The sequence below is a fragment of the Alnus glutinosa genome, chromosome 8 (assembly GCF_958979055.1).
Source record: "Alnus glutinosa chromosome 8, dhAlnGlut1.1, whole genome shotgun sequence".
Classification (NCBI taxonomy): domain Eukaryota; kingdom Viridiplantae; phylum Streptophyta; class Magnoliopsida; order Fagales; family Betulaceae; genus Alnus; species Alnus glutinosa.
The window spans coordinates 23351691-23376381 of NC_084893.1; the positions used below are offsets into that span (position 1 = coordinate 23351691).

Here is a 24691-nt window from a genome sequence, read left to right on the forward strand (position 1 = left end):
TTCACCACCTTATCTATATGGCAAGGTGGTCCCCCACTACTTTTTGAATAGTTGTATTTTTTAAAAATAAATTAAGGTAGGGGACCACCGTGCCATATAGGGAAGGTGGTGAAAAATTGTATCTTTGGGTGGTATTCAATCATTACTCTTATTAAATAGCGTTACTATGTGACCGTAGCAAAGTAGCTGTACACTTTATGGGGCTGCTTAACGTATTTGAACGTGCCTTAGCAAGAATTAATCTAAAGCACGCGCTAATTTACAAAGCTTGACCATTCAATTACTAGTTGCAGTTGACAAACTTTCCTCAACTAAGATCATGCAATATTATATAAACTCGAAGCTATATATATATATATATATAAGACCCATCGTGATGATGATCCCCCACAGCTTGCACTCGTGGGCAATCAATTCCCCAAATTCACGAGAAAATGGCTTCCATTCTCCTCAAGCTTACAACCACTCTCCTACTCCTATCTTTGCACTCTCATTCAGCCTTTAGCTCAAACGATATTGAAGACGATGAAGATGAGCAGTACGTTGTCGACTCCCCACTGGCCAATCTCAGATCAAGAAGCCGGTTTTTGGCCACTGTGATAAAGAAAGGTACGCATTGTGATCCCATCGCTCACAACGTATGCAATGGGATATCGGCAAACAAGGGGGCGAGCCTTCTCCGTTGCTGCAAGAAGCATTGCCGCAACGTTCTTGGGGATAAGAACAACTGCGGGCGATGTGGGAATAAGTGCAAGCATGGACAACGTTGTTGCAGTGGAACCTGCGTCAACACTGCTTACAACGTTAAACATTGTGGCAAGTGCAATAAGAAGTGTAAGCGTGGTCATAAGTGCGAGTATGGATATTGTGGGTATGCTTGAATTTATTCGAAGTTAATTACCGTAAGTCCAACTGATCGGATCGAGTTTCGAAATTGTGATTTTGAATAAATTATTGCTAGGAGTTCTGGATCAGTAAATTAATGATCTGGGCTTTTTCAAGAACTTGAAAATATTGGTGTTTAATTTTATGTTTAATTAATTAATGATAAAAACATTCGTTAACTTGGAAACTAGCATGCAAGGGCAGTGTGATTGTGTACGTGTGTGTATATATATATTCGCCGGAGGTGGGTAGTCGAATTTTTATGATGCATCAATTCACGTCTATGAACAATTGTATCTCTACGAAGCCAAATTCTTTTTGCTATAATAGCCGGCCACCAACTTTAGATCCTCATCATCTATCTCTCCATAGTTTCTCAAGGATACTTGGAAAATCCTCTTCTTAATTCGCTAAAGCATTTCTAAATCTTAATAGATCCCATGCAATACCCTTTTTTTGTAGACCCTTAATTTTAAATGAATGACCCAAATCGTGACAATAAAGCTAAAATTAAAAATTAGATAAAAAAGAAGAAGAAGCTTTTGCAGTGATTGTTTGACGGCCGAACCATCCAAAGTACCATGGCTTGCCTACCTAGAAGGAGTGTTCGGGAGCGGCCAAACCATGCACTTCCAACAATTCATTGATCGAAGTTGATTCAGCCACTCCCAATTAATTAATGGTTCCTTTTAGATGCATGGCTCGACTATTATCTTCAAGTATTTTAGTGGTTTAGCCACCAAACACTAGTCGCCCAAAATACCACTTAAAAGTCACTTTTTTTAAAAAAAAAAAAAAAAGAAAAAAAAAATTATTGTCACGATCTGAGATTATTTATTTAAAATAAACTGATAATAAAAAAGTATTGCAGTCCATAAAATATCCTTGCAAAGGAATGTCAATCCCGTTCCGTCACTCTTTGATCTCATCTAATTAATTGTTCGTGCTTTCAAGCTGCGCGCTGTCAGTTTTGATTATCTAAACAACTTTAATTTGTCAACTATGTTTAATTATTTAGGTCACACTTCCTTTCCCGATTTAGATTCCGTTACGTACTGCCAACTATGAACTATGTTTGCTTTAATTTTCTTTTCCTTTTTTGGGTTGAACCGTTGAAGGGAAGCAGGATTCAATGGCTAGCTAGATGACGTGTTGTAATGTACGTGGTTCAGGTGGTTGACTTTTTCTTTCTTCTGCCCTTTCTAACGTGCTATATTTGAGAAGGATCCTTGCCCAGACACTGCCCGACGTTTGACCAAAATATATACTTTTTTTTCTCCTTAGTTCTATATATATATATATATATATATATATATATATATGATGCAAGCTGGATTTCAAGTTCAAGAATGAAACAAATTAAGAACAAAAGACAATAAAAGGATATTAATGCTGGGCAGTGGCGGAGCCAGGAATCTATCTCACTAAGGGCGGAATTAAAATAATAATAATAATAATAATTTTTTTTTTATTATTATATATACTAGATTTTTATTATAATACATAAAAGTATGGTAATTACAATTCAAAATATAAATTATAACATAATATATGTATCACAAAAAATGTAGCTATCAAACTTCATAAATATATGCCAAATTGATGTATCAGTTAACATGTAGGCATTAATACAAAAAAAAAAATAAAAAAAAATAAATAAAAAAATAAAAAAATAAAAAAAAATTACAAAATAAAAAAAAAAATTACAAAATACAAAGTGTCTAAAATTGCATCCTACGCGCCCTTAGAGAAACAAAATCATCAAGTATCAAATCTGAATTGAAACTTTCAGAAATTTCCTTTTCAATGTAAACAACTAAATTATCTGCAAGAAACTCATCCTACATTTTGTTACGAAGTCTTGTTTTAACAATCTTCATAGCTGAAAACGCTCGTTCAGTAGTCGCCGTAGACACTGGAAGAGTCAAAATAAGACGAATCAATCTATCAATAAGATAGTATATCTCTGATTTTCCTGTCTCTATCAATCCTCGACATAATTCCGCAGTGGAAGACAAGTTTTTTAATTTTGGATGATTAAGCACATCAAGTTCAAAATACTTCAACTGATATCTCAAATGAATTTTCTCCTGCTCAGAAAAATCAAGAGAGTAGTACTTCTCCACAAGACTACAAATATCATCAATGTTAAAGGATTTATAAGCATCATTTGGATTCAAAGATGAACTAAGTGTCAAAAGTTCTATTGCTCCTTCATCAAATCTACTGTTGAGCTCTTGCAATTGAAAGTCTATAGTAGCATTGAATATGTCAAAATGATAATGATGCTCGACCGTGATGTGATCCCGTTGATGACGACCTCGACCTTCAACATAACGAGCACTCAAATCTGGAATGTCAATTTCAAATTTCTTGGAGAAAGATACTACTTCCTCAAGCAAATTATCCCAATCTTCATCTCTCAATTTTTGGAGGAGTGTTTTTGTACTAGAAACTAGCTTCATAGCATTCAAGATGTCCTGAGATTTTTGCTGTAAATGTTGACAAAGACAATCGGTAGTACTCATGATTTTCATCATCAAATGTAAAATGAATATGAATTTGAAGGATATAATCATTTTATAAGCAGCATTAGCATCCCCACGTTGAGAGTAAGTAGATCCTCCTTTGATAATATTTTCAAGCACTGAACAAGTAGGACCAAACACCCTTATTAGGCTACAAATAGAATGATAATGAGAACCCCATCGAGAATCATCAGCTCGTTTCAAAGTGCCAATTTGGTTAGCTTCTTTTCCAGTTTCTAGTTCATCAATAGCTATCAAATGTGCGATTTCTGCTGCTTGAGCTGCTTGTAGTTCATCATGACGTTTACATGAAGCACCAACCACATTGATAATGAAATTCAAATTTGAAAAGAACTCATGAACTTAAACTACCTCTCGAGATGCAGCAACTAATGCTAATTGTAATCGATGAGCAAAACAATGAACATAGTATGCACAAGGACAATCACTAAGAAATAATGCTTGCAATCCTTACCATTCACCACGCATATTGCTAGCACCATCATACCCTTGTCCACGAATACTTTGAATATCAAGACAATATCGAGAAAGAACATCAGATATATTATTTTTTAAGGTCAACGCCGATGTATCTTTAACATGGACAATATCAAAGAAGCGTTCTTGTATAAATCCATCTTTGTCAACAAATCTCAAAACAATAGCCATTTGTTCTCTCTTAGACTCATCTCGTGCCTCATCAACAATAATGCAAAATTTTGATTTACCAATTTCTTCACGAATTGCATCTCGTACCCTCTTTGCCAAGACATGTAAAATCTCTTTTTGGACATGATGTGAAGTATATTTAGCATTTTGTGGAGCATTTTCTAAAACAACCTTAGCAACATCCTCGTTGTAAATGGAGATAAGTTTGATCAACTCAAGAAAATTGCCACGATTTTATGAATCGGTACTTTCATCATGACCTCTAAGAGCACATCCCTGAGATATTAAATACCGAATAGAATCGATTGAAGTCTTCAATCGCAATCGATTGTTCATTTTTTCTTCAGAAGTTTGCTTATCTATCACCTTATCAATATGTTGAGATTGATTCATCAAAGTGTCACAATACTTAACAACATTATTATGAGGCGAACATGGCCCATTTCCCATATGGACCAAAAAAGCACAATTCATACCATCATTAACCTTCTTCCAATTACGAAATCCGTCAATAGTAAATGCATTAGCTCCAAACCGTCCTGTTGGCTTTTTACAAAATAGATAACAGGGTAAACAATAAGCAGCATCTTTTGTAGGAGAGTATTCTAACCAAGGAAACATTTTATACCAAGATGATTGAAATCTCCGACGATTTTTTCCTCTTCCTGAAAACGGATATCCAAAACTATCAGGAGGAATGAATCTATATGGACCGTCTTTAAGATAAGCATGTCTAATTTCATCCTGTTGATTAACAGGATATTCCCACATTTGAGGACGTAACCCTGGATCATGTTGTAGAGTAGAAATATCAACTAACTCAACTTCTTGAAATTCAATTCTTGGCATCTTAGAAGCAACTTGCTCAGGAGCTGAAGTTTGATGATTAGATGTTGAGGAAGACATTTTAGAATTTGAATCAGCATATTTTTTCTTAAAAAATGCATCAATTGTTTTTGACTTGCTCATGTTGTAATTTAAGAGTTTTTGAAAACCTGAAAATTTATTTATCTATTAGTATCAAGACTTTTCACACTAAACAAATAATGGCCTAATGGCACATACTCTAATGATATTCTAATAAAATTATTAGCATATTCTGATAGCTATTAATTTAACAAATTAACAAACAATAGCAAATAACATACCTGAGAGTGGCAAAAATTCTACTGAAACTTGTCACTTGGCCAATTGAACCAATCCCAAAGTATAAAGAAAACCTTATAAAAATAAAAATAAAAAATGACAATGTTGTTCTCATCAGAATAATAAATAAAAAACTATAATAAAAAAGAAGAGTCAATAAAATTATTTATAATCACATTGATGTCAAAATAATAAAGAAATAAACTGAATTCGAGTATGGAAGTTTGAACAAAAATAAAAATTACAATTTATTAAGTAAAAAAGATGAAAGATCTTTTTTTTTTTTGAATGAATTAATTCTGATGCAGGAGGAAATCTTAACGGATGCTTTAATACCAAACTGATGCAGGAGGAATTGTAAAAGAACATAAAATAAATAAAAATCTTACATTAATTTAGAATCTCACCAAATTAACGAAGATGATAAAGAAACCAGCGTTTCACTGACCTTGGCAGCGTCTCACTACCAAGAAAGAAGAGATGAGTCACACCTCAAAAGAAACAAAACTATTTTTCATAACATCATTGTCTGTCTTGTCTCTTTACAACTACATGCTTAAATAGATTTTACAAAAGACTAGTAACTCTTTAATCCTACGCAACCTCTTGCGGTCCTAGCAATTAATTGGGCAACAAGCCCATTATGGAAAACTTAGAAACATCAAAATAAAACTATACTTAAATATCTAAATTAAATAAGGCATGAAATCACAAAAAAATAAAAAATAAAAATTGAATAGTCAAAGAAGTCAACAAAATTAAAAGAAAAAAAAAAAAAATTAGATAAGCTAGTCAACAAAACAGAAAAACAAAAGACAAAAAATAAAAAAAAAATAAAAAAATCTGAAAAGGCAACTTTGAAAAGTCAAGATAAGTTGAAAAAAGAAGGAAAGAAAGAAAATCAACAAAACAGAAAAAATAAAATAAGATAAAATAAAATTCTGGCAACGTGAACCACATATTTCTTATCTAGTTATCTTGAAAGAAAAAAGCAAATGAAAGAAAATCTGCAGCCTATTATTCGTCTCAGACTCTCATCCACTATGCCCATTGCCCAGTACTAGAAAAGAAAAGAAAAAAAGGTAGATGGCTTGCTTAGTGCTTACCATGCGAGATATTGCCGACTGCAGTCTGTCGAGGAGCGAGGAGGTAGTGGCGTGGTGCAGATGCCAGAGGTCAAAGATGAAGATTTATATTCTTGGCTTAATGGCTTCTTATGGTTGGCTTTTGCAGATTTGTATTTTTTTTTTCCACAAAATTGTTCGTTCGACCATTCCTCTTCCTGAGCAAGTGAGAATTTAATGATTGTTGTTGGTTTCTTTTTTTTTTTGATAAAATTTTCTTTGACGGTTGGTTTTTCCATGTAAATGTAATTTTTTTTTTTTTTCCTTTTGTTATTAGTAGGAGGGGCGGGCTACTGGCTAGCATCAACATTTTTTTTTCTTCTTTTTACTGTAATTTTTTTTAAAATATCTATAAATTTTTTTTTCTCAGCCATTTAGGGGGGGCGGGCGCCCCTACCCGCCCCCCTTTGTCTCCGCCACTGATGCTGGGGGGAAGATTGAGTCTCACAACCCTAATATTCGTCTTCATAGGTATGCGTACATATATATCTAACTTACCCCATGCCATACACATGAAGGTTCCATAAATGTAATTTGGAATATGCTATGTACATAGTAATTGCAGCACTTGCACTCTTGTGCTGTAGCTATAGCTTTCAGTGGCAGAGAGAGCAGCACTGAGGGGCGGAGGGTGGCAGCCGCCCAGCAAAAATCTTGAGAAAATAAGACTTTATATACAACTTTGAAGCTCTAGCCCCCTAAAATTCTGAGCTAGCACTCCTCAGCATGGAAAACAAAAGTCCCTCTAGCTCATATATATATAGTTTTTATAAACTGATGTACGTACTGGTGTACTACAAGATCGAGCCCTATTGATCATTAGGTCCATGATAATTAAGGCATAGGAAGGTAAAGTCTAACACAAAATATATAATAGTCTGATCAATTAGGGTGTTATCAAATTCGTGACTTACGAGGCTAATATATATAGATGGGGAGAAAAATAACATTTAGAGGTCAAATCAGTTAACAATTAAACCATGGTCTAAGGATGTCGCATTCGAATGGGAGTAAGTCACATTCAAATGAACACTAGGGTACGTTTCACAACTATCGCATAGTAGTGTTTGAACAAGGTTGTGATCAAGAGTCTTGGATATATATGACTTAGTGGTAATTATGTTCGAACGTGGTTGCAATCAGAGCTCTCGATGAAACTTTGTGAAACAATGTTTTAGTTGTCTTAAAATCGGGCGCCCTTGCAATCGAGCCTTTCGGGAGCTTGAATTTTTTGAAGTCTTGAGATCTCCATTCGAATGGTAGCAACGGGTGGAGGGTAGTATGGATGGGACTTTCAAACCAAGAAAAAATGAAAAAGAAAAGGGAGTAAAGAGAGCATGGAGAAAGGTGCAAGGGAAATGATGTACTCTTAATTCGGGGGACAAGCTTCTCTATATAAGGAGAGTGACAAGATCGACCTTCAACTAGAGCAGATGGGGAGAGCTTCTTAAGAGTTTCTAGAGAGAGCACCTATGAGCATTGGCATCCGCCACAAAAAATGTTTAGCTAAAATTTAGTTAAATAACATTTTTTATTTTTTATTTTAGCTATATCCATTTTTTTCAAAACACCTACATTCAATTTTAGCTATTCAATTTCAATATTATTTCTTTATCTATTTTCACTATTGCCAAAGAGGAGAGATAGAGAATCAAATTTTTGTTATTATTAATTTAACTTATGCATTGTTGAGCTATATTGCTCGACGATTAAGATAAACTGGGATGTTGAAATTATTCAGTAGACAAAAATAAAAATTAAAGATGTGTGGAGAATAGTTAGATCGAGATCATGAAGGGAAAGTATTGGCATCAATGTGTTCCACAAAGCTCTATATTTCTGACCCGTCTGTAGCAGAGGCTTTGGCTGCTTTGAAGGTTATGAGATTCGGCATAGACTCGGGGTTCCAAAATGTCATGATTGAATGAGATGCTCTGAAAATAGTTAATGCCCTACATGCAGAAAGAAGGGTCTTGAAGTAGGTATGAACAATTGATTGAAGATGCAAAATTTATTCTGAGTAGTCTTTAGTTATGCATGAAATGTGGGACATATAAAAATGGAAGCTAATTATAAAGCTACACATATATAGATCAGCAAAGGCGGCTATTCATTAGTATATGGAATGGAACAAGCTAGTTTGGATGTAAGATTTTCCTATATTCATTTGTGACATTGTAATTGCTGAGCAAGCTAGCTATTTCTTCCTTCTTTTTTTTCTTTTTTTTATAATGAAAATATATAATTTTCTTTCAAAAGAAAAAAAAAAATGTGTTGCATGGGGTCTCAATCTAACGAAATGGGGATAGTTTCTCATAGGGAAGGATATTCGGCCTTTTTGATCCTGATGAGGTACTATACATTTCAAGAGATTCCACTAATCAGGAATCAGTGGCAGAGTCAAGAGTTTATCTTTGAAAATTGGAGGAGCCGAGCAAATATTATCATAATTAAATTTTAGAAAAACTTTACTTATATCTTTTTAATTACCATGCCTTTTTTAATTGTCACCTACCAAAATTTGCAATGTGGGTGTTCAATTTATCAACTCGATCCTTTCAATTCTCCTTACTCTTAAGACTTTCAATTAACTCAAGTGGCTAAAAAGTAAAATATCTTTTATACCTTGTAAATTTTATAAAAATACAAATATACTTTTTATTAAAAAAAATCTAGAAATAGAAAAAATTAAAAAAGGGGGTTGACGACCCACGGCGTGGCCATGAATATGTCTTTTTTTTTTTCACTTTGTTTTCTTCTTCTCTTTATTTTTCTTTAATTTTTTATTTTATAAACGGGATATTTTGATCATTTATGTTCGTTTTGTTAGGATTTAACAAAAAAAAAATCATAATAGAGGGGTTGATTTGATAGGGTTAAAGGGTTAGATAGGTTTAATAGTTGAGTTGGAATGGAATTCCAACTTATTAGGATTAGATTATTTAATATTAGGATTAGAGGTTATTTGAATTTGAATATTTGAACTTTAAACATTATCACTTTAGGTATTATCTACTTGTATTTCTATTTAAAGATCATTTGGTCGTTAATGAGGAGAAAAGAAAAGAACTGATATAGACTTTTGTCTTGTAGTTTGATTCCAGCCTTAATTGGATTCACTTAGAGTCTGTCTACACCCATTAATTAGAGTTCACTATCATCTTTCCATTTCATTTCTACATTCATCCCTATTTTTCATACATCCATCAGAAATCCCGCATCATGATTGTAATGGGTTGATATAAAGTACATCCACATTGTAAATTTTGGTAGTTTAAAGGTGACATTAAAAAGGGAAAATTGCACCGTTGGTCCCTGTGGTATGCCATAATTATTTTTTACTCCCTATGGTTTAAAAAATTACTGGGAGGTCCTCGTGGTAGACAATAATTACAAATCGATCCCTGGCGTCAAATTCTGTTAAATTTTTTAACAGATTCTGTCAAATGCCACGGCAGCGACACGTGTCGCCATCTTATGGCGACACGTGTCCATCTTAATAAAAAAATAAAAATTTATTAAAAAATAAATAAAAATACTTAAAAAAAAATCAAAAATCAAAAATCAAAAAAAAAAAAAACTGAACGGTTGGCCACCCATTTAGGGGTGGCCTGGCCGCCCCCAGCCACTGGGGGTGGCCGCAGGGGGTGGCGCGCGGCCACCCCCAAGCCACAGGGGGTGGCCTTCGGGCCCCCCTGGAAGATCCGGGGGTGGCGCGCAGCCACCCCAGTGGCCTGGGGGTGGCCGCGCGCCACCCCAGAGTTGTCTGGGGGTGGCGCGCGGCCACCCCCAGTTGCCTGGGGTGGCCATCGGGCCACCCCTGGATCTTCCAGGGGTGGCCCGAAGGCCACCCCCTGTGGCTGGGGGCGGCCAGGCCACCCCCAAATGGGTGGCCAACCGTTCAGTTTTTTTTTTTTATTTTTGATTTTTTTTTTTAATAAATTTATATTTTTTTATTAAGATGGACACGTGTCGCCATAAGATGATGACACGTGTCGCTGACGTGGCATTTGACGGAATCTGTTAAAAAATTTAACAGAATTTGACGCCAGGGATCGATTTGTAATTATTGCATACCACAAGGATCTCTCAGTAATTTTTTAAACCACAGGGAGTAAAAAATAATTATGGAATACCACAGGGACCAACGGTGCAATTTTTCCCATTAAAAATAACTTAATAATTCAAGAGATATGTGAAGTTTATCTTAAATTTTTTTCTTCTTTGTACATGTTACATAAGTGTAGTAGTACAAAAAAAATCTTACAAACACAATTTAAGTTGGGAATGAAGTGTTTCATACCCCCTTTATGTTTGGGGTGATCACATGGGGCCTCTCTATTGTTAATTTTTTTTTTTTTTCAAATAAGAAATTAGCCATCATACCTAAAATATAATTATATTTCTTTAAAAAATAAGCATGTTTAGTGTTAATATTTAAAAATACTGAACGCTACAAAGTTTATCAAAGAAATTTTTATTATTTTCAAATTTAGAAGTTTATCAACTTTTCATTAAATAAAAATTAGGAATAAATGTGAAATCAATCTTTGACGTTGGCTTAAATTACAAATCGCTCAATGTCGTGTCCAAGTGAATTCGAACGTGAGTATGCTAAAAAAATAATTTAATTCTAAAAGCCAAATTCTGTTAAAATATATGATGAATTTTGGTAGTGTAAGTTGTAATGGCATTCCCAATAAAACGACCACCCGTGTTGAAGTATACGTCGAAACTAAACGATAAGGTACTGATACGGTGTTGTCACTGTTTCTCCAAGAGGGTCAAGTGCAGGCATGGACAAAATCTAATTGATTGAATTTAAATGGGACGCCAATTATGTTGTTGAGCGACCAGCGGCCATGTCTGCCACGGCTATGGGCTTCGCAGCACCGTGGGTTCTAAGAAAAGCAGCAAATGCGCTCGCTTGCTCTCACGTTCTTGGTATCAACAGCAAGCTCTCTCACTACAAAACACTCCGCTCTTTTCCTCTCACTTCTCCTTTGACTTCTCAAGGTGAGAGTGTGGCTTTGGGATGGTACTCTTTGGTAGTACGATTGCTTTGTGTCTCACTATTGCTAGTGTTTATGTTAAATTTGTGCTGAAGCTGGGTGATTTTCGGACACCCAATTGGCTGAATGGTTGAAACACGTAATTTATTGACACTAAATTTATGCGAACATTGGTAATTTACCATTTTAATGCAGCCGTTACCATCATGATGATGATGATGATGATGATTGAGGTGTTACTAGAATGTATTTGAAATTAAACTATTTTAGTTATCCATTTATCATGAATTATAAGCGGTGTGGTTAAACAAGGTGAATTGAAGAAATGAGGAAATGTTGTTTGATAAAAATCCTGACTTAGTTTTGTGGAAAATCAGCATATTCAAGTTGAAAGCTTATGAGAAAACGAACCATATATTGTGGCAATCAGTATGTGTTGTGGCTTCTGAATGCTTGAAACTGCAAGGGTTAGCAGTTAGCTTGCTTAAAGCTCGACTCATATCTGCTTATCAAGGAGCATGTTAATTATTAAATGTGCCAAGCTGAAGGTTTAAGTATCCTGCTTGTATGTAAAAGCGAAGGATGATAACACCAGTCTTTGTTCAGGACAGTACTTAACCGAAGAAACTTGTATGAAGAAATAATGAAGTACTGAGAAATGAACAACCCACAGCTTGTATGAACTTTTTTTAACCTGCCCAGCATACCTCCTAGCACCTTGGGTCTTGCCTTAAAACTCTTTTATGTACTGGCGTAACTAATAACATTATGTGTCAAATTTTTGGAAAGACCAACAATTTGATTTTAGTTCTCACCAACCCCAGGTTCCTAACAACATCCATTATTGCACACCTTGTCTGCTGAACACTGTGAGATGAGTGACTAAGGCCTCATCAGCTCTGTACATGAAGACCTGTTCAATTTAGTTCTCTTACATTCAACGACTTTTCTAGCTTATAAGTTAAAAACTTTTGTTTCGTATCTGATGCAACTTTTTTCCTTAACATGGATTCTCTGTGATATAGCTTCAGGAATATGCCACTTAGCACAAGCCATAAAGGGTGACGAGAGAAGTGCTATTGAAGAAGTGAAACGTATTCTTGAAATGGTATTTACTTCTCAGTAAATACATCATACTATATCTACTTTCATTTCATTGTAAAGGCCACCTGATTTTTTTCCTTTTTAATTTTTTTCTCTGCTGTAGAAAGGGCAATGGTTACTCTTTGGATTTGTGGTCATGAAATAAACCCTACATGGAACTTGATTTTGTAAAAATGGTTCTGATTTCACCACTCTGTTTCGCATTTATTGTAGGCTAGACGAGCATCATCAAGAAGAGAAGTTGTCCATACGAATTTTCTTACCCCACCAGTGCTCAAGGAGTTAATGCTAGCATTGGAAAAATTAGCCGACATTAGAGCAATTGCTCAGGGAGGATACCCGCAGGTAAAACTGGCGTTCTGCTTTACTTTATGTATATGCATATAATTATCATCTTGTACAGTTTGATATATCTTTCAAATTGTGGGATTATCTAGGCAGAGCGTTGCCGAATTTCTATTGGACATCCCGATGTAATGACAAATGATCCAGATGTAGTTGCAGCATTGAGGTAAGTCATGTTGTAGCAACTCTGTTTTTTGCACACCTTAGTCTATCTTTTATTTTATGGATACTTTTCCAGTGTCACAGGAAACTTTGGGTTTCAACCTTGTTCTCATGGTGACTTCCTTGGTGCAACTCTTGGTAAAGGGATTGCCAGGGAGAAGCTCGGAGATATTATCTTGCAGGTATCATTTGAATTTTCATTTGAGACACTATTTTATTTTAAACTAGTTAGGAACATTTGTGTATGATAACCAAACTATGTTCAGTTCATCGTCACTGCAATATGAAGAAGGATGGCTTCTTTTCCTTTCTTTACCCCTTTTAATATTTGAACATAAAACCTAGCCCAGCCGCAACTCACCCCATACCACTTAGGCTGTGGCAAAAGCCCCAAGCATGGAAATGTCTAGTTATAATTCCTAAAAACTAATATTATAATCAGTTCAATGTTGTTTGTAACTAACCAAATAGCTTGGACACATCAAAGGAGCCACGTCCATGCCCGGTGCCTGATGGATGTGTTTGACATGTTTTGTTCATGTTCATGGTTTTAAGAATAGTTTATACATCTTGGACTTTTAAATTTAATAGTGGGCTGTTGGGCACTGAGAAAAAAATTTCTTCATGCCAGAAACAGATAGCTCTAACCTATATGTGGGGAGCAAACTATGAGAAACCTTGGCAATTTGAGAAAAAAGAAAAGGGAGGGAAAAAAATATAAAAAAGAAGTCATAACTACACAAATATTTTGTCATGTTCTCACCATAATAATTGGTAGTGGTTAAAAATGTACCGTGTGAGGGTTTATATCTTGTTAGGTCTGTTCTCATGGGCCCATGGCTGCAGATAGGAGTATTTCCCAAAAACAATGTCATGTCTTTAGATGGCATTTCTAGCTTCTTGAGATATGATCGCTTTGATAAGTATTTGAGTTTGTAAGAGAGGTATTAATAATTTGATGGCTCTCAACTGGGACATATCCTTGTTTAACACTTGATTCCTTATTGTTTTAAACATATAGAGGTTTGTGTGCTGTCGGTTGGCTGCAGTACTTCCTTTATTCAGTTCATACTCCATTTTAGGGGTGAGCAGTGAGCCGGTTATAACCCACCCGGCCGCCAGGATCTACCCAACCGTAAGGGTAATGGGCAGATATCTTTCCCCCATTACCCAGGCTGGCAGAAGCCCTTGTTAAAATCTGCCCAAAACAGACAAATAGCGGTTTTAAGATGGGCGGTTGCAGATAATACCCGCTTGCCCATGTAATATTGTTATACTATATATTGTCTTTAAAAGGTCAAAAAAAACATGTGTAACTTCTCCCAAGTAGACGCCAGTTGCACACATCAGCTGTCAGGCGTCTCTTATCTTCTCCCAAGAACTAGCTAACTTGCTTCTTCTTCTCCCAAGACTTTGTCAGCCACTCCAGCGTGCCTTTCCACAGATATCTCTTCACACTCTGTCCCTCACAACCCTCTCTTCCTCTTCTCCCACCAAAACCCCAAAACTCTCTACCTCAAGTTTTGTCACCTCCTACCGCAACAACCTCTACTACCTCAGAGCCTTCCACATACTCAATCCCATCACCAACAGCAAAAACAAGCCTTCCTCCCCAGGCACCGTTGACCACGTCCTCGCCACTATAGACGTTCTCAAGTCCAAGTTTTTCACTAACCCCGACTTCACTTGAGCAAGCAGTTCTTGAAACTGTCCCCTAGTGGGGGGGCAGATACAAGGCGGGGTAGGGCTGAAATCCGCCCATAGAGGGTGGTGCTCAACCCTAATCCATTGTGTTGACTGAGCATATGCTCATTTCCAAAGTAGACAGTATAACCATTCCTAATATTCAGAGCCTATTTGGTTTTGGAAAATAGAAAAATGCATGGTCTTTTATTTAATCGCTAGCCATCTCCAAAAAGTGGAATGATGGGAGTTGACCTTGTTTTTTTTCCTTGGTATTTGTTCTATATTCACTGCTCAGGGAGAGAAGGGGGCTCAAATTCTCATTGTCCCAGAACTTGTTGACTTTATTATATCGTCATTAGACAAGGTACTGTTACTTCATTTCTACTGCTTTTCTATGCATTCTTCTCCATTTTCAATAGATATCCAATTTGAAAATATATTCTTTATTTTCCTTTCTAGTTTCATCATATTGAGAATCAATAAACTAACCACCTGATTTTAAATTTACATTGATCATATTAGATGTATTGATTTTGATCATATTAGATACATTGGTTCTTGAATTTATAGCATATATTGGAAACTAATAGATCTGCCGTACCAACTCCTTTTTTTGAAGTAACAATTGCAAATGTATGTAGAGAAATAAGCAGAGAAATAAAGTATCCCAAATTTTATGTTAGTTTTTTTATCGTAGTAAAAAGTTCTAGCAAAAAAAAAAGTTATGTCATACCTTTATACTGTGACTTTCCTCAAGTTGTAAATATACAATGGGTTATAGGCCACTGGGCTTGCTAGCAATACGATACTTAGTTGCATACTACTTGTGCTTGTGATGCCCCTTGTCTGTTGGAAATCAAGAGTAAAACACACTCTTCTAAGGAAGATAAGCGGAGAGGAGGATAACACACCAAACTAGTTTTTATGTTCCACTCACTTGAGAATAATGACTTTAGTACGTGGATATGTATATGATACAATGGATGCTTCTAGCTTCCAATATTCAATTCACCCATTTATATCACAAATCACTCCAACATGAAAAATAAATCCCAAGTAACTAATATTTATGATAAATTCCATTTGACTCCCACAGGACTAAATAATATCGAGTTTAATAACCAGCAACCCCCCCCCCCCCCCCCCCAAACTTGATTTTGCGACTCCAAGCAAACTCCTTGTGAAATATTTCACCCTTGAGGGGCTTAGTTTAGCAATTTGATCTTGTGATTTTATGAATTTGAGATACACCTCCTATTTTGTTACACATTCTCTAAGAAATAAAATTTTGTATCGATGTGTTCGCTTCGATCATGGAACACTGGATTCTATGCTAATACTATAGCCAATTTGTTGTCCACAAAAATCTCTGTTGGTTCTTCTTCTGACATATGAAGTTCCTTCAACAAATTTCTTAGCCAAATTGCTTGACAAACACACGTTGTCATGGTAATATACTCTACTTCACAAGTAGAGAGTATAACAATTGGTTTCTTCTTTGAGGACTATGTAAAATCTGCATTTCCCATGAAGAAAACAAATCTAGATGTCTTTTTTCTATCATCCAAGCCTCCAGCCCAATCGCTATCACAATCTCACAAGCTTGAAATTATTAGAAAAGGAATAAAACAACCTGTAATTAATTGTACCTTTGATGTACTAGAGAATTCTTTTAGCTACCTTCAAGTGAGACAAAGTTAGAGCTTCTATGTAATGACTAACAAGACCAACTCCAAAATGAAGGTTCGGCCTTGTGCAAGTCAAAATATTTTAAGCTTTCAAAAAGGTTTTTGAAAAATGTTGAGTCCACCTTTTCTTTATCTTCATGGTTAACAATTCAATTCTACATTTCATAGGGTGCGCTCACCGGCTTGCAATAATTTATCTTAAATTTATTGAGAACTCTTTTAGCATAACCTTCTTAAAAAATGAAAATGCCATCCTTCGTTTGCTTCACTTCAATGCCAAGATAACAAGACATAAGATCAATGTCCGTCATGTCAAACTCTTTGAGCTATTGTTTTGTTTTTTAATTCTTCAAACATAGGATTATTTCTTGTAAAGATGAAGTCATTCATGTACAAGCAAACAAGAAACATATCCCCATTTTCGTTGACCTTAGTATAAAGGGCATGCTTATAAGGACACTGAATTTTTTGTCTTGCAAATATTTGTCAATTCTGCTATTTCAAGATATTGGCGATTGCCTCAAGCCATATGAGACTTTCTTTAATTTCAAAACTTCTTGTCCTTCCACAATATACCCCACAGGTTGTTGCAATTAACATCTTTTTCAAGGAAACCATTTAAAAAGGTGGATTTTCATCCATTCAATGAATTGTCTAACCGTTTTTCTACCTTTTCCTTTTATTGCAACTTTGGACAAGTCTCCAAAAGTGACATTTCCGCTCACTGATTATTATAGTTGCCTTTGGTGATACGAGGCATTTGAAATAGAATCATCCCATTTGCCATTTTCTTTTCTCACTAGATGGTACCTTTTTGTTGGAAATTAAGAGGCTAAAACACACAATATTCTAAAGAAGATAAGTAGAGAGAAGGATACACACAACAATCTTTCTTTCTTTTTTTAATTCCATTCACTTGAAAAATAATGACTTGAGCACGTACATGGATATTTTTATGCTACAATGGATGCTTCTAACTTCCAATATTCAGTTCACCTGTTTACATTACATATAACTCCTACATGAAAAATACATCCTAAACAACTTACATGCATGATAAATATTAAGAGGCTAAAACACACAATATTCTAAAGAAGATAAGTAGATAGAAGGACAAACACAACAAACTATATATATATATATATATATATATATATATTTTAATTCCATTCACTTGGAAATAATGACTTGAGCACATGGATATTTTTATGCTACAATGGATGCTTCTAACTTCCAATATTCAGTTCACCCGTTTACGTTACATATAACTCCTACATGAAAAATACATCCTAAATAACTTGCATGATAAATTCCATATAACTCCCACATGACTAAAAGACAAAATCTTCAACTTAGTAACCTACTAGAATATCAAAAGACACAAACTCTTCATCTTTGGAATTATTGAAAATAAACTAGAAATAAATTTCTTATATTAAGTTTAATAACCAACATTGTCTTATTGCAGGTTGGTAATGTTCCAGTCTCTTGCACAAAGATACCGTTGATCTCTCTTGATTATGAACCACCAAGGTTGATAGTCATTATCTTGCTAATCTTTGTTGTTTCAATTTCTAAATGTTTCTCCCCGACCATAGACTTAAACACAGTTTCTTCTTTCGCCAGGATTCAGCCATTTAAAACCATAGAAGCATCACTAAGAGTTGATGCTCTAGCTAGTGCGGGATTTAAGATTTCACGATCAAAACTTGTCGACTCGATCGGGTATAGCCTTCTATATTAATGCAAAATACGTCACTTGAATAAAGTATTATCTCTAAGCTTTGAGAGCATTCACATCTGTCTCAGCAAATTTTCTCTCTATTTTAGCTAAAAAATCACATTTTTCTATTTTAGCTACCTACTTTTTCAAAGCACCTACATCCCACCCAACTTTCACTATTTCATTCAAATATTCTTTTTCAATGATTTCTTTATTCTTTCTTTATTGAGAGGAGAGCAACAAAAAAAAAAACACGTTGGTGAGTTTACAGTGCTCACCAACTATAGCAGTTCACGAATATTTTTGTTAAAGTAGCTAGCTGGATGTGGGTGATTTTTCACCCAAATTTGCATTATGGCTAGCCGGGTGTGAATGCTTTGACATAGGCTGAGGTCTTTTATATGATGTTTTAAAGGATCCCTATGTTGTTGGTTTTACTGCTTAATCAGGCTGTGATCTTTTATTTAACTAATCCCCTGGATTCCAGAAGGGATGCATGCGCAACTGACCACAAAGCCTTATGTAAACAAGTTGGGGTTATCAGCTTGAATTTGCTTCTGCTTCTTTCCTTTGTCTTTACCGGGCCATATCATTTGCTAAATAGTAGGCCTATAGGCCTGTTTTTGGAGTCTTAGCACAATCACTCTTTTTGTAACATGTCATTTAGTTCTTTTGTTTCTGTCATATCACTGAATCATTCCAGCCAGACTCTCTCGTCCTTAAGTGTTGCCACCTTTAGTTTCTTCTCTGGAGTCTCTGTTAAATTCTGGTATGATCACTCTAGACAGTTTCACATGCTTACTGGTAACTTCACTCTTTTGGATGATCTTATCTTCCGTGCATCTTTTGAGTTAATTGGGAGCCCTTATCTCTAGCAGTTAACATTACATTTAATGTTGTCCACACCTGAATGACATTTGTGGGAGGAGTTGCATCAATTCATCAGCAAATTTTCATTGGACTCAAACACATGGCCTAAAGAATTTCATTTTGTAGAACTTTTTGACTTAAACAGTTTATAATTATGACCGCCTTTTTCCGGTTCTACTTGATGCTTTGATGCGTAAATATTTTCATGGGATTTTGTATTAGAAATATTTTTATTAACTATTTTCTTTGGATGCTTCCCACTGTTTAAATATTCACATATACTGGTTTTCAATCACTTGTTTTTCACAGGAACTATTGAGAAATTTGGTTAAAAAATCGGACTAGCGATCTGCTACTCACTATGACTAGTTTCAAATGTTGCTGCCTACTTAATAGCATTATGAACTAGTATAATATTCATTTTTCATGCCTGTTCCTTTTTATAGCATCTATATATCCCTATTATTGATTTTTCAGAGGACGACACGTTACATAGAATAAGCGATGGGTAATTGATCAAATATTTGTATACACCAAAATATGATTTTGGTCCCTAAGCTATGTGACATATTTCAATTTCATCTCTAAACTATTGATTAATTGACTTTTGAAGTTTTAAAAATACCCTAATGCTATCATTATCCTTGCTTACTATCACTATATGAATGCCAATTACTGATGTTGTAGATGTTTTTTGTATTCATATTCTTATCATGTTGATGTGGCCCATGTGTTGATCTCACAAAATCAGAATATATGAAGACCCTTGAATCTAATATTATAGAAAAATAGTAAAATAAATAGAAAACATCTTAACATTCATGTTCATGTCTCCATATATTCTGAGACATAGTTTTAAGGACCAAAAGTAATATTTTGATCTTTCTTATACATGAAACACGGAAAATTGCTAGCCTTATATAATAATAAGAGAGCATATGCATTTGAAGTTCTCCATTTGTGCAGTAAAGGAGAGGTTCGTGTGAATTGGAAACCTATTTCTAAAAACAACACCCCACTCAAGACTGGTGATATTGTCTCTGTTAGTGGAAGAGGAAGACTAAAGGTGAGTTGTTGAATTTGAATGGCTTTTCCAAGTATTTAGCCTGCCATTTCTGATGCTCAAATTTACCTTGGTTCAGATAGGAGAAACAAGGGCTACGCGTAAGGGAAAATTTGAAGTAGAGCTCCTTCGATATCTGTAAAAGGAGAAATGCTACACATATTCCCTAATTACTATTGAACTTTTCACTGCCACGTCAAAGAGTGTGCACTTAAAAGTGTGGGAGTGTGTATAGCATTTTTCCTATAAAATTTGGCAGAAATTGCGGCAACTTTGAATATTATTTTCAAGCTTCAATGTCAATCTTTGGTGAGCGAAGATAGGGGATGATGAAAGGTAAATTGTATTTCTTAATGTTGGGTGCCATAATAATGAAGAAAAACAGGCCTTTTTCTAATGAAGTGTTTTTTTATTATTATTATTATTATTATTATTATTATTATTATTATTTTTGCCTAATAAATGTGTTGCTTTAATCGAGTGGAAAAGGGTCACGGAGGCCTCTTTGCCCAAAAATGGTGGGTCAAGCACACGCTTTCATCTCACTTGTTGAATAGGTATTACAAAAACTTCGAAAGAAAGCTGTGCCAGACTTATTTGTAGGGATATTTTTCTTCTTTAAATCCTGTTTTGCCATTATTTTCAGACCCCTAATGTCAACCATTGAAGATGCTTCCAATAGGCCACCCTTTGACTTTATTTCTTTCTCTCTCTTTTTTTTTTTTCAAAAAAATAAAATAAAATGTCAAAACAATATGCGTGGCATAAAAAACTCCCCTACCCTTTTTTCTTTCTTGCAGATCTCCTCCCTGGCGAGCGGCATGAGGTCACTGCACTAACAATTAACATCCTTAATTTTCTTCTTTTTTATTATTGCCATAGGTCTTTCTCAAGCAAAACTACTAGGGAAAAAGAAAAGGAATTTTCATGGAGCAATGTGACATGCATTTTGAGTTACAGCATAGCCATATTTTTCATGTCTGCCGTCTCTCCTTATATTTCAAGGACAGAATAAAATTACAATGGACAACCTATAGTCGTTGGAGAAAGTGCAGGTTTGTAGAAAACAATGGCGCATAAAATTGCTAGAAAGCAATAACCTCTCAGTAGTATAAAAATGTTTCAAAAGCTCCTTATGGCATGTAAAAATAACAAATATGTTTTCGCGCCCAACTTCTGTCTAACTTTTTAACGGAAATCGTTAGATGTCACATTAGCACAAATCAGATTATAACACGTGTCAACAATAATTATAAATATGTAAGTATATAAAAACTATAAAATATACACAATTTTCTTTTCAAAAAAAAAATTAAAAAAAAAAAGGGCGGCATTTTGGGTATTTTAGCGTTATCCATTAGGATTTAATAGAAAATCTTTTAACAGATGGGTGATATTGCAAACTTTTTAAACTTGAATACACGAAGTTGAGAGTTTTTTAAGTTTAAGGGAATTATTCCAAATGTAATGAAAGATCGTAGGAATAAATGAAGTCCCCCCCCCCTTTTTCTAGGTTTTCTGTTTATATATGTAGGTTTGGAGGAAGAAAAAAAATGATTTTTTTGAAAAACCTATTTCATTCGTGAATGAATAGCTACACCTCTCATTTTTATTTTTATTTTATTTTTATTTTTATTTGTTTTTTTAGGAATGACTATTCCTCAATTTAAGAGATAGTCATTCCCATAAAAAGTAGGAGTGAGCAAATCATCCCCGCAGAACCCACCCATCCCCACAGAGCCTTAAACCCGCACCCATGGTGCGGGCCACGGGGGTTTATTTGGGCTCCCAGCGCGGTGCGGGGGGGGCCCTTGAAATTTCTCGAGTCCCCGCCCCTCCCCGCAGATTTTGAAAAAAAAAAAAAAAAAAAAAAAAGCAGAAAAATGTAAAAAACACAAGCAGGCCAGGCCTGCAGGTTAAAGCAGCCATTGCAGGCTTACAGCCCTTTGGGCTTTGGCCCCTTTCAATTTTTCTGACTTTTCTATCCTTCTAAGTTCTAACAATCTAACCTAACCCTAAGTTCTAACTTCTAAGTTCTATCCTTCTAAGCGTCGTAGCCTGCAATCCCAGCATCACGCTGTCACGCCCTCACGGCCTGCACGAGTGATGAGTGCCAAATATTGTATATTTGGGCTCCTTAATTTACATTAGTTAACATTTAGCTTTGTTATTTTCTGATGTTTTGGTTAGTTTTTGCGTTTTTGCGTTTTTGCAGGACATTAAGAGAAAAATAGTAATTTTCAAGTGAAAATGCATAAAAAACTGGAAATTCGGAATTGCTGGGAAGTCGATCGATCGATCGAAAATTGCCCGATGTCGATTGATCGATTATAAAATCGATCGATCGAATTTATGCGGAGCTGGAATTTCAGAAACCCTAGCTAACTCTATAAATACCATTCTTTTCTCATTTTTTGAACGGGGAGGCCGCTTGGGAACGCCCTAGGTGCCGTTCTCACTGTAGTTTAGGGTTTTTGGGTTGATTTTGACCTAGAACTTCCATATTTTGTAAGTTTCTTTCATTTTAATGGATTATTGTTGTTTATTTATGCTTTCTTTAATTATGTGTAGCTGAAATTTCGTCTAGGGGTGATGATGAAACCTCACCATTGAAGAGAAACTGAGTTTCCATGCTTGTTTATGCTATTTGAGATTATGGGTTTTGATTTCTCATTGTTCTACTTCGATTATTGAGATTATTGTTGGATATCTCTTGTGATTTCCGGATACAAGTGATGATTTGATATAGTTTCATTAAATTGATGGCTTGAGTTTTCATTTATTAAAATGTTGGATATTCGTTGTGTTTCATTCCATGGATACATTTGATGATTTAGTCAAAACTAGATATCTTTTGTGATTTGTGCAAGTATGGATTCATCGAATGATTTAAACAATTTTTGAAGCAAAGTAAAGCATACCTAAGTTTTGCATGTGAAAACTTCAAATGTGTGTGATGAGCATGGGAATAGGTTGCTATGATTTGGTGACTGTGGATTCCAAAACCCTAGACCCATTTATTTTCATTATTTTTGTTTATGTTTTCTTTTGTTAAAAATCACTAAATTTGGAATTAGGTTAAAATATGATTAGTTTGAATAGATATTAATTTTTGCAACACAATTCCCTGTGGGATCGACCTCGCACTTGCAAAACATTATATTACAAACGATTCGTGCACTTGCGAGATTATTATAATTTGCACAACAACGAGCACGGCCCTCGTTGCCTCACGCCCTCACCGCCCCGCACGCACGGACACACCCGCAGTCGTCTCAAGCATACGGCATACCTATTCAACTACATGTTCAATTTTTTACTCTCTTTCTCTTACACATAGCCACACAATTTCCTTTCCTATTTTTTTGATTGCTTGCTGAGAAAACAAGGGAGTGCAAAGGAAACTAGAGAAGTTTGAGTGATGTGATTTATTCTTCTTTTTGCTTTCTTTCTGGGAAGGGAAAAAAGAGTGAGAGAACCTACATTGAGCCTTAAACAGCGAAAGAGAATTAATATTAGTTTTCAATCACATACAGATTATTTGTGATAGTGCATATTGTTTTGAAGTTTTTGTTTTTATTTTTATTTTTCTTTTTACTTAAGAGTCTACTGATCAAAAACATTATGTATTCTTACAAATTTGTGATAAGTTACTACATAACCATTCTAGAGCATTTTACTATTTTTGTTGTTCTACAAGCTTTGTGTCCGTTTGGCTATTGATGTGTATTATTTAGAATGGGTTCTAAAGATTAGTAAAAGTATAGCAATTACTTTTGAACATCTGGTTCTATTTTATTTTTTTTCAATTTTTTATGAGGCATAACCCGCGGGGATCCCTGCATAACCGTAGGGATCCCCGCCCCATCCCCACCCGCCTCGTGCGAGTGCATGGGGTTATCAGCGGGGTGCGGGTTCCCTTTGCTCTGCAGGGCGGGGTCGAAAAATCCCCATCCCCCCCCCCCCCCCCATGCTCAGCCCTAATAAAAAGAATGGTTATTCCAATGCCTAGCAACTAAACAAAGGAAAGGCTATTCTAATAGCCATTCCATTTTAGGGGGCTATTCCACATACCAAACTTTTGATAAAAGGCATAGGAATAGCTATTCCATTTTCATAGTTTGATAAGATTCTTAGCCTTGTAATAGTCATTCCCATGGAAATTAGATTCGTTATGCTCAACAACTCCAACAAGCCCTAAAGTATCTTGCCGCCTATTATTTCTTAAATTGAAGAATAATCATTCATCTAAAAAATGATAGGAATATCTATTTCTTTATTAATACACTATATTTTCCCAAAAAATTCACAATAATTTTTATTTTATTTTTTACTTTTAGAATCCACTACCGGTCGCCAAAGTTTGTTGGAATCCGCTATCGGCCACCGGAGTTCCACCTTCTTAAACAAACAGAGCCTCAATTTTAATTCTTTTTTATAGGTCTTTTAGTATTTTGGTTTAATTCCAGCGAGAGAATGTGTTGTCACCAAATTGATGAATATGAATAGATATTTCATTTCACATTCATCTATTCTTATCAATAACTATTCATTTTCCTAATGGGATAACCATTTCATACACTAAACGCCTCCCAACTTTCAGAACTAAATATTGTCTATTTGTGGATATTCTCATGCTAAGTACTTGTGTTCGATCTCTTCTCCACTCATTTTTCACATGACCAA

At 35.2% G+C, this 24691-nt stretch overlaps 2 protein-coding genes and 1 pseudogene across 3 annotated transcripts; 2 read left to right on the plus strand and 1 right to left on the minus strand.

Annotated features, from left to right (window-relative positions):
- The first annotated feature begins 383 nt into the window (after positions 1-383).
- LOC133875911 (protein GRIM REAPER-like) lies at positions 384-1072 on the plus strand. The gene has a single exon (XM_062314183.1). It carries the CDS (start codon positions 435-437, stop codon positions 879-881), a length of 447 nt encoding a protein of 148 aa, XP_062170167.1. The 5' UTR covers positions 384-434; the 3' UTR covers positions 882-1072.
- Positions 1073-2606: 1534 nt separating this feature from the next.
- On the minus strand, positions 2607-5051 carry LOC133876247 (uncharacterized; annotated as a pseudogene).
- A 6016-nt stretch (positions 5052-11067) lies between these two features.
- On the plus strand, positions 11068-20402 carry LOC133875488 (uncharacterized). 2 transcript variants are annotated; one of them, XM_062313637.1, is made up of 10 exons: positions 11068-11368; positions 12396-12472; positions 12682-12813; positions 12906-12979; positions 13052-13157; positions 14957-15025; positions 17818-17882; positions 17976-18074; positions 19909-20008; positions 20085-20402. In XM_062313637.1, the coding sequence occupies exons 1-10, from the start codon at positions 11215-11217 to the stop codon at positions 20145-20147; spliced, it is 939 nt and encodes a 312-aa protein (XP_062169621.1). In that variant the 5' UTR covers positions 11068-11214; the 3' UTR covers positions 20148-20402. The 2 variants fall into 2 exon arrangements, with proteins under 2 accessions (XP_062169621.1, XP_062169620.1); XM_062313636.1 differs by having other exon boundaries at positions 11070-11368; positions 12390-12472.
- Positions 20403-24691: the final 4289 nt, after the last annotated feature.

Bases quoted from the DNA above. Each gene is read 5' to 3' on its own strand.
- LOC133875911 (XM_062314183.1), top strand. From the start codon at position 435: ATGGCTTCCATTCTCCTCAAGCTTACAACCACTCTCCTACTCCTATCT.
- LOC133875488 (XM_062313636.1), top strand. From the start codon at position 11,215: ATGTCTGCCACGGCTATGGGCTTCGCAGCACCGTGGGTTCTAAGAAAA. The intron at 12,980-13,051 runs GTAAGTCATGTT...ATACTTTTCCAG, and splicing joins GATGTAGTTGCAGCATTGAG to TGTCACAGGAAACTTTGGGT. The intron at 18,075-19,908 runs GTATAGCCTTCT...CCATTTGTGCAG, and splicing joins AAACTTGTCGACTCGATCGG to TAAAGGAGAGGTTCGTGTGA.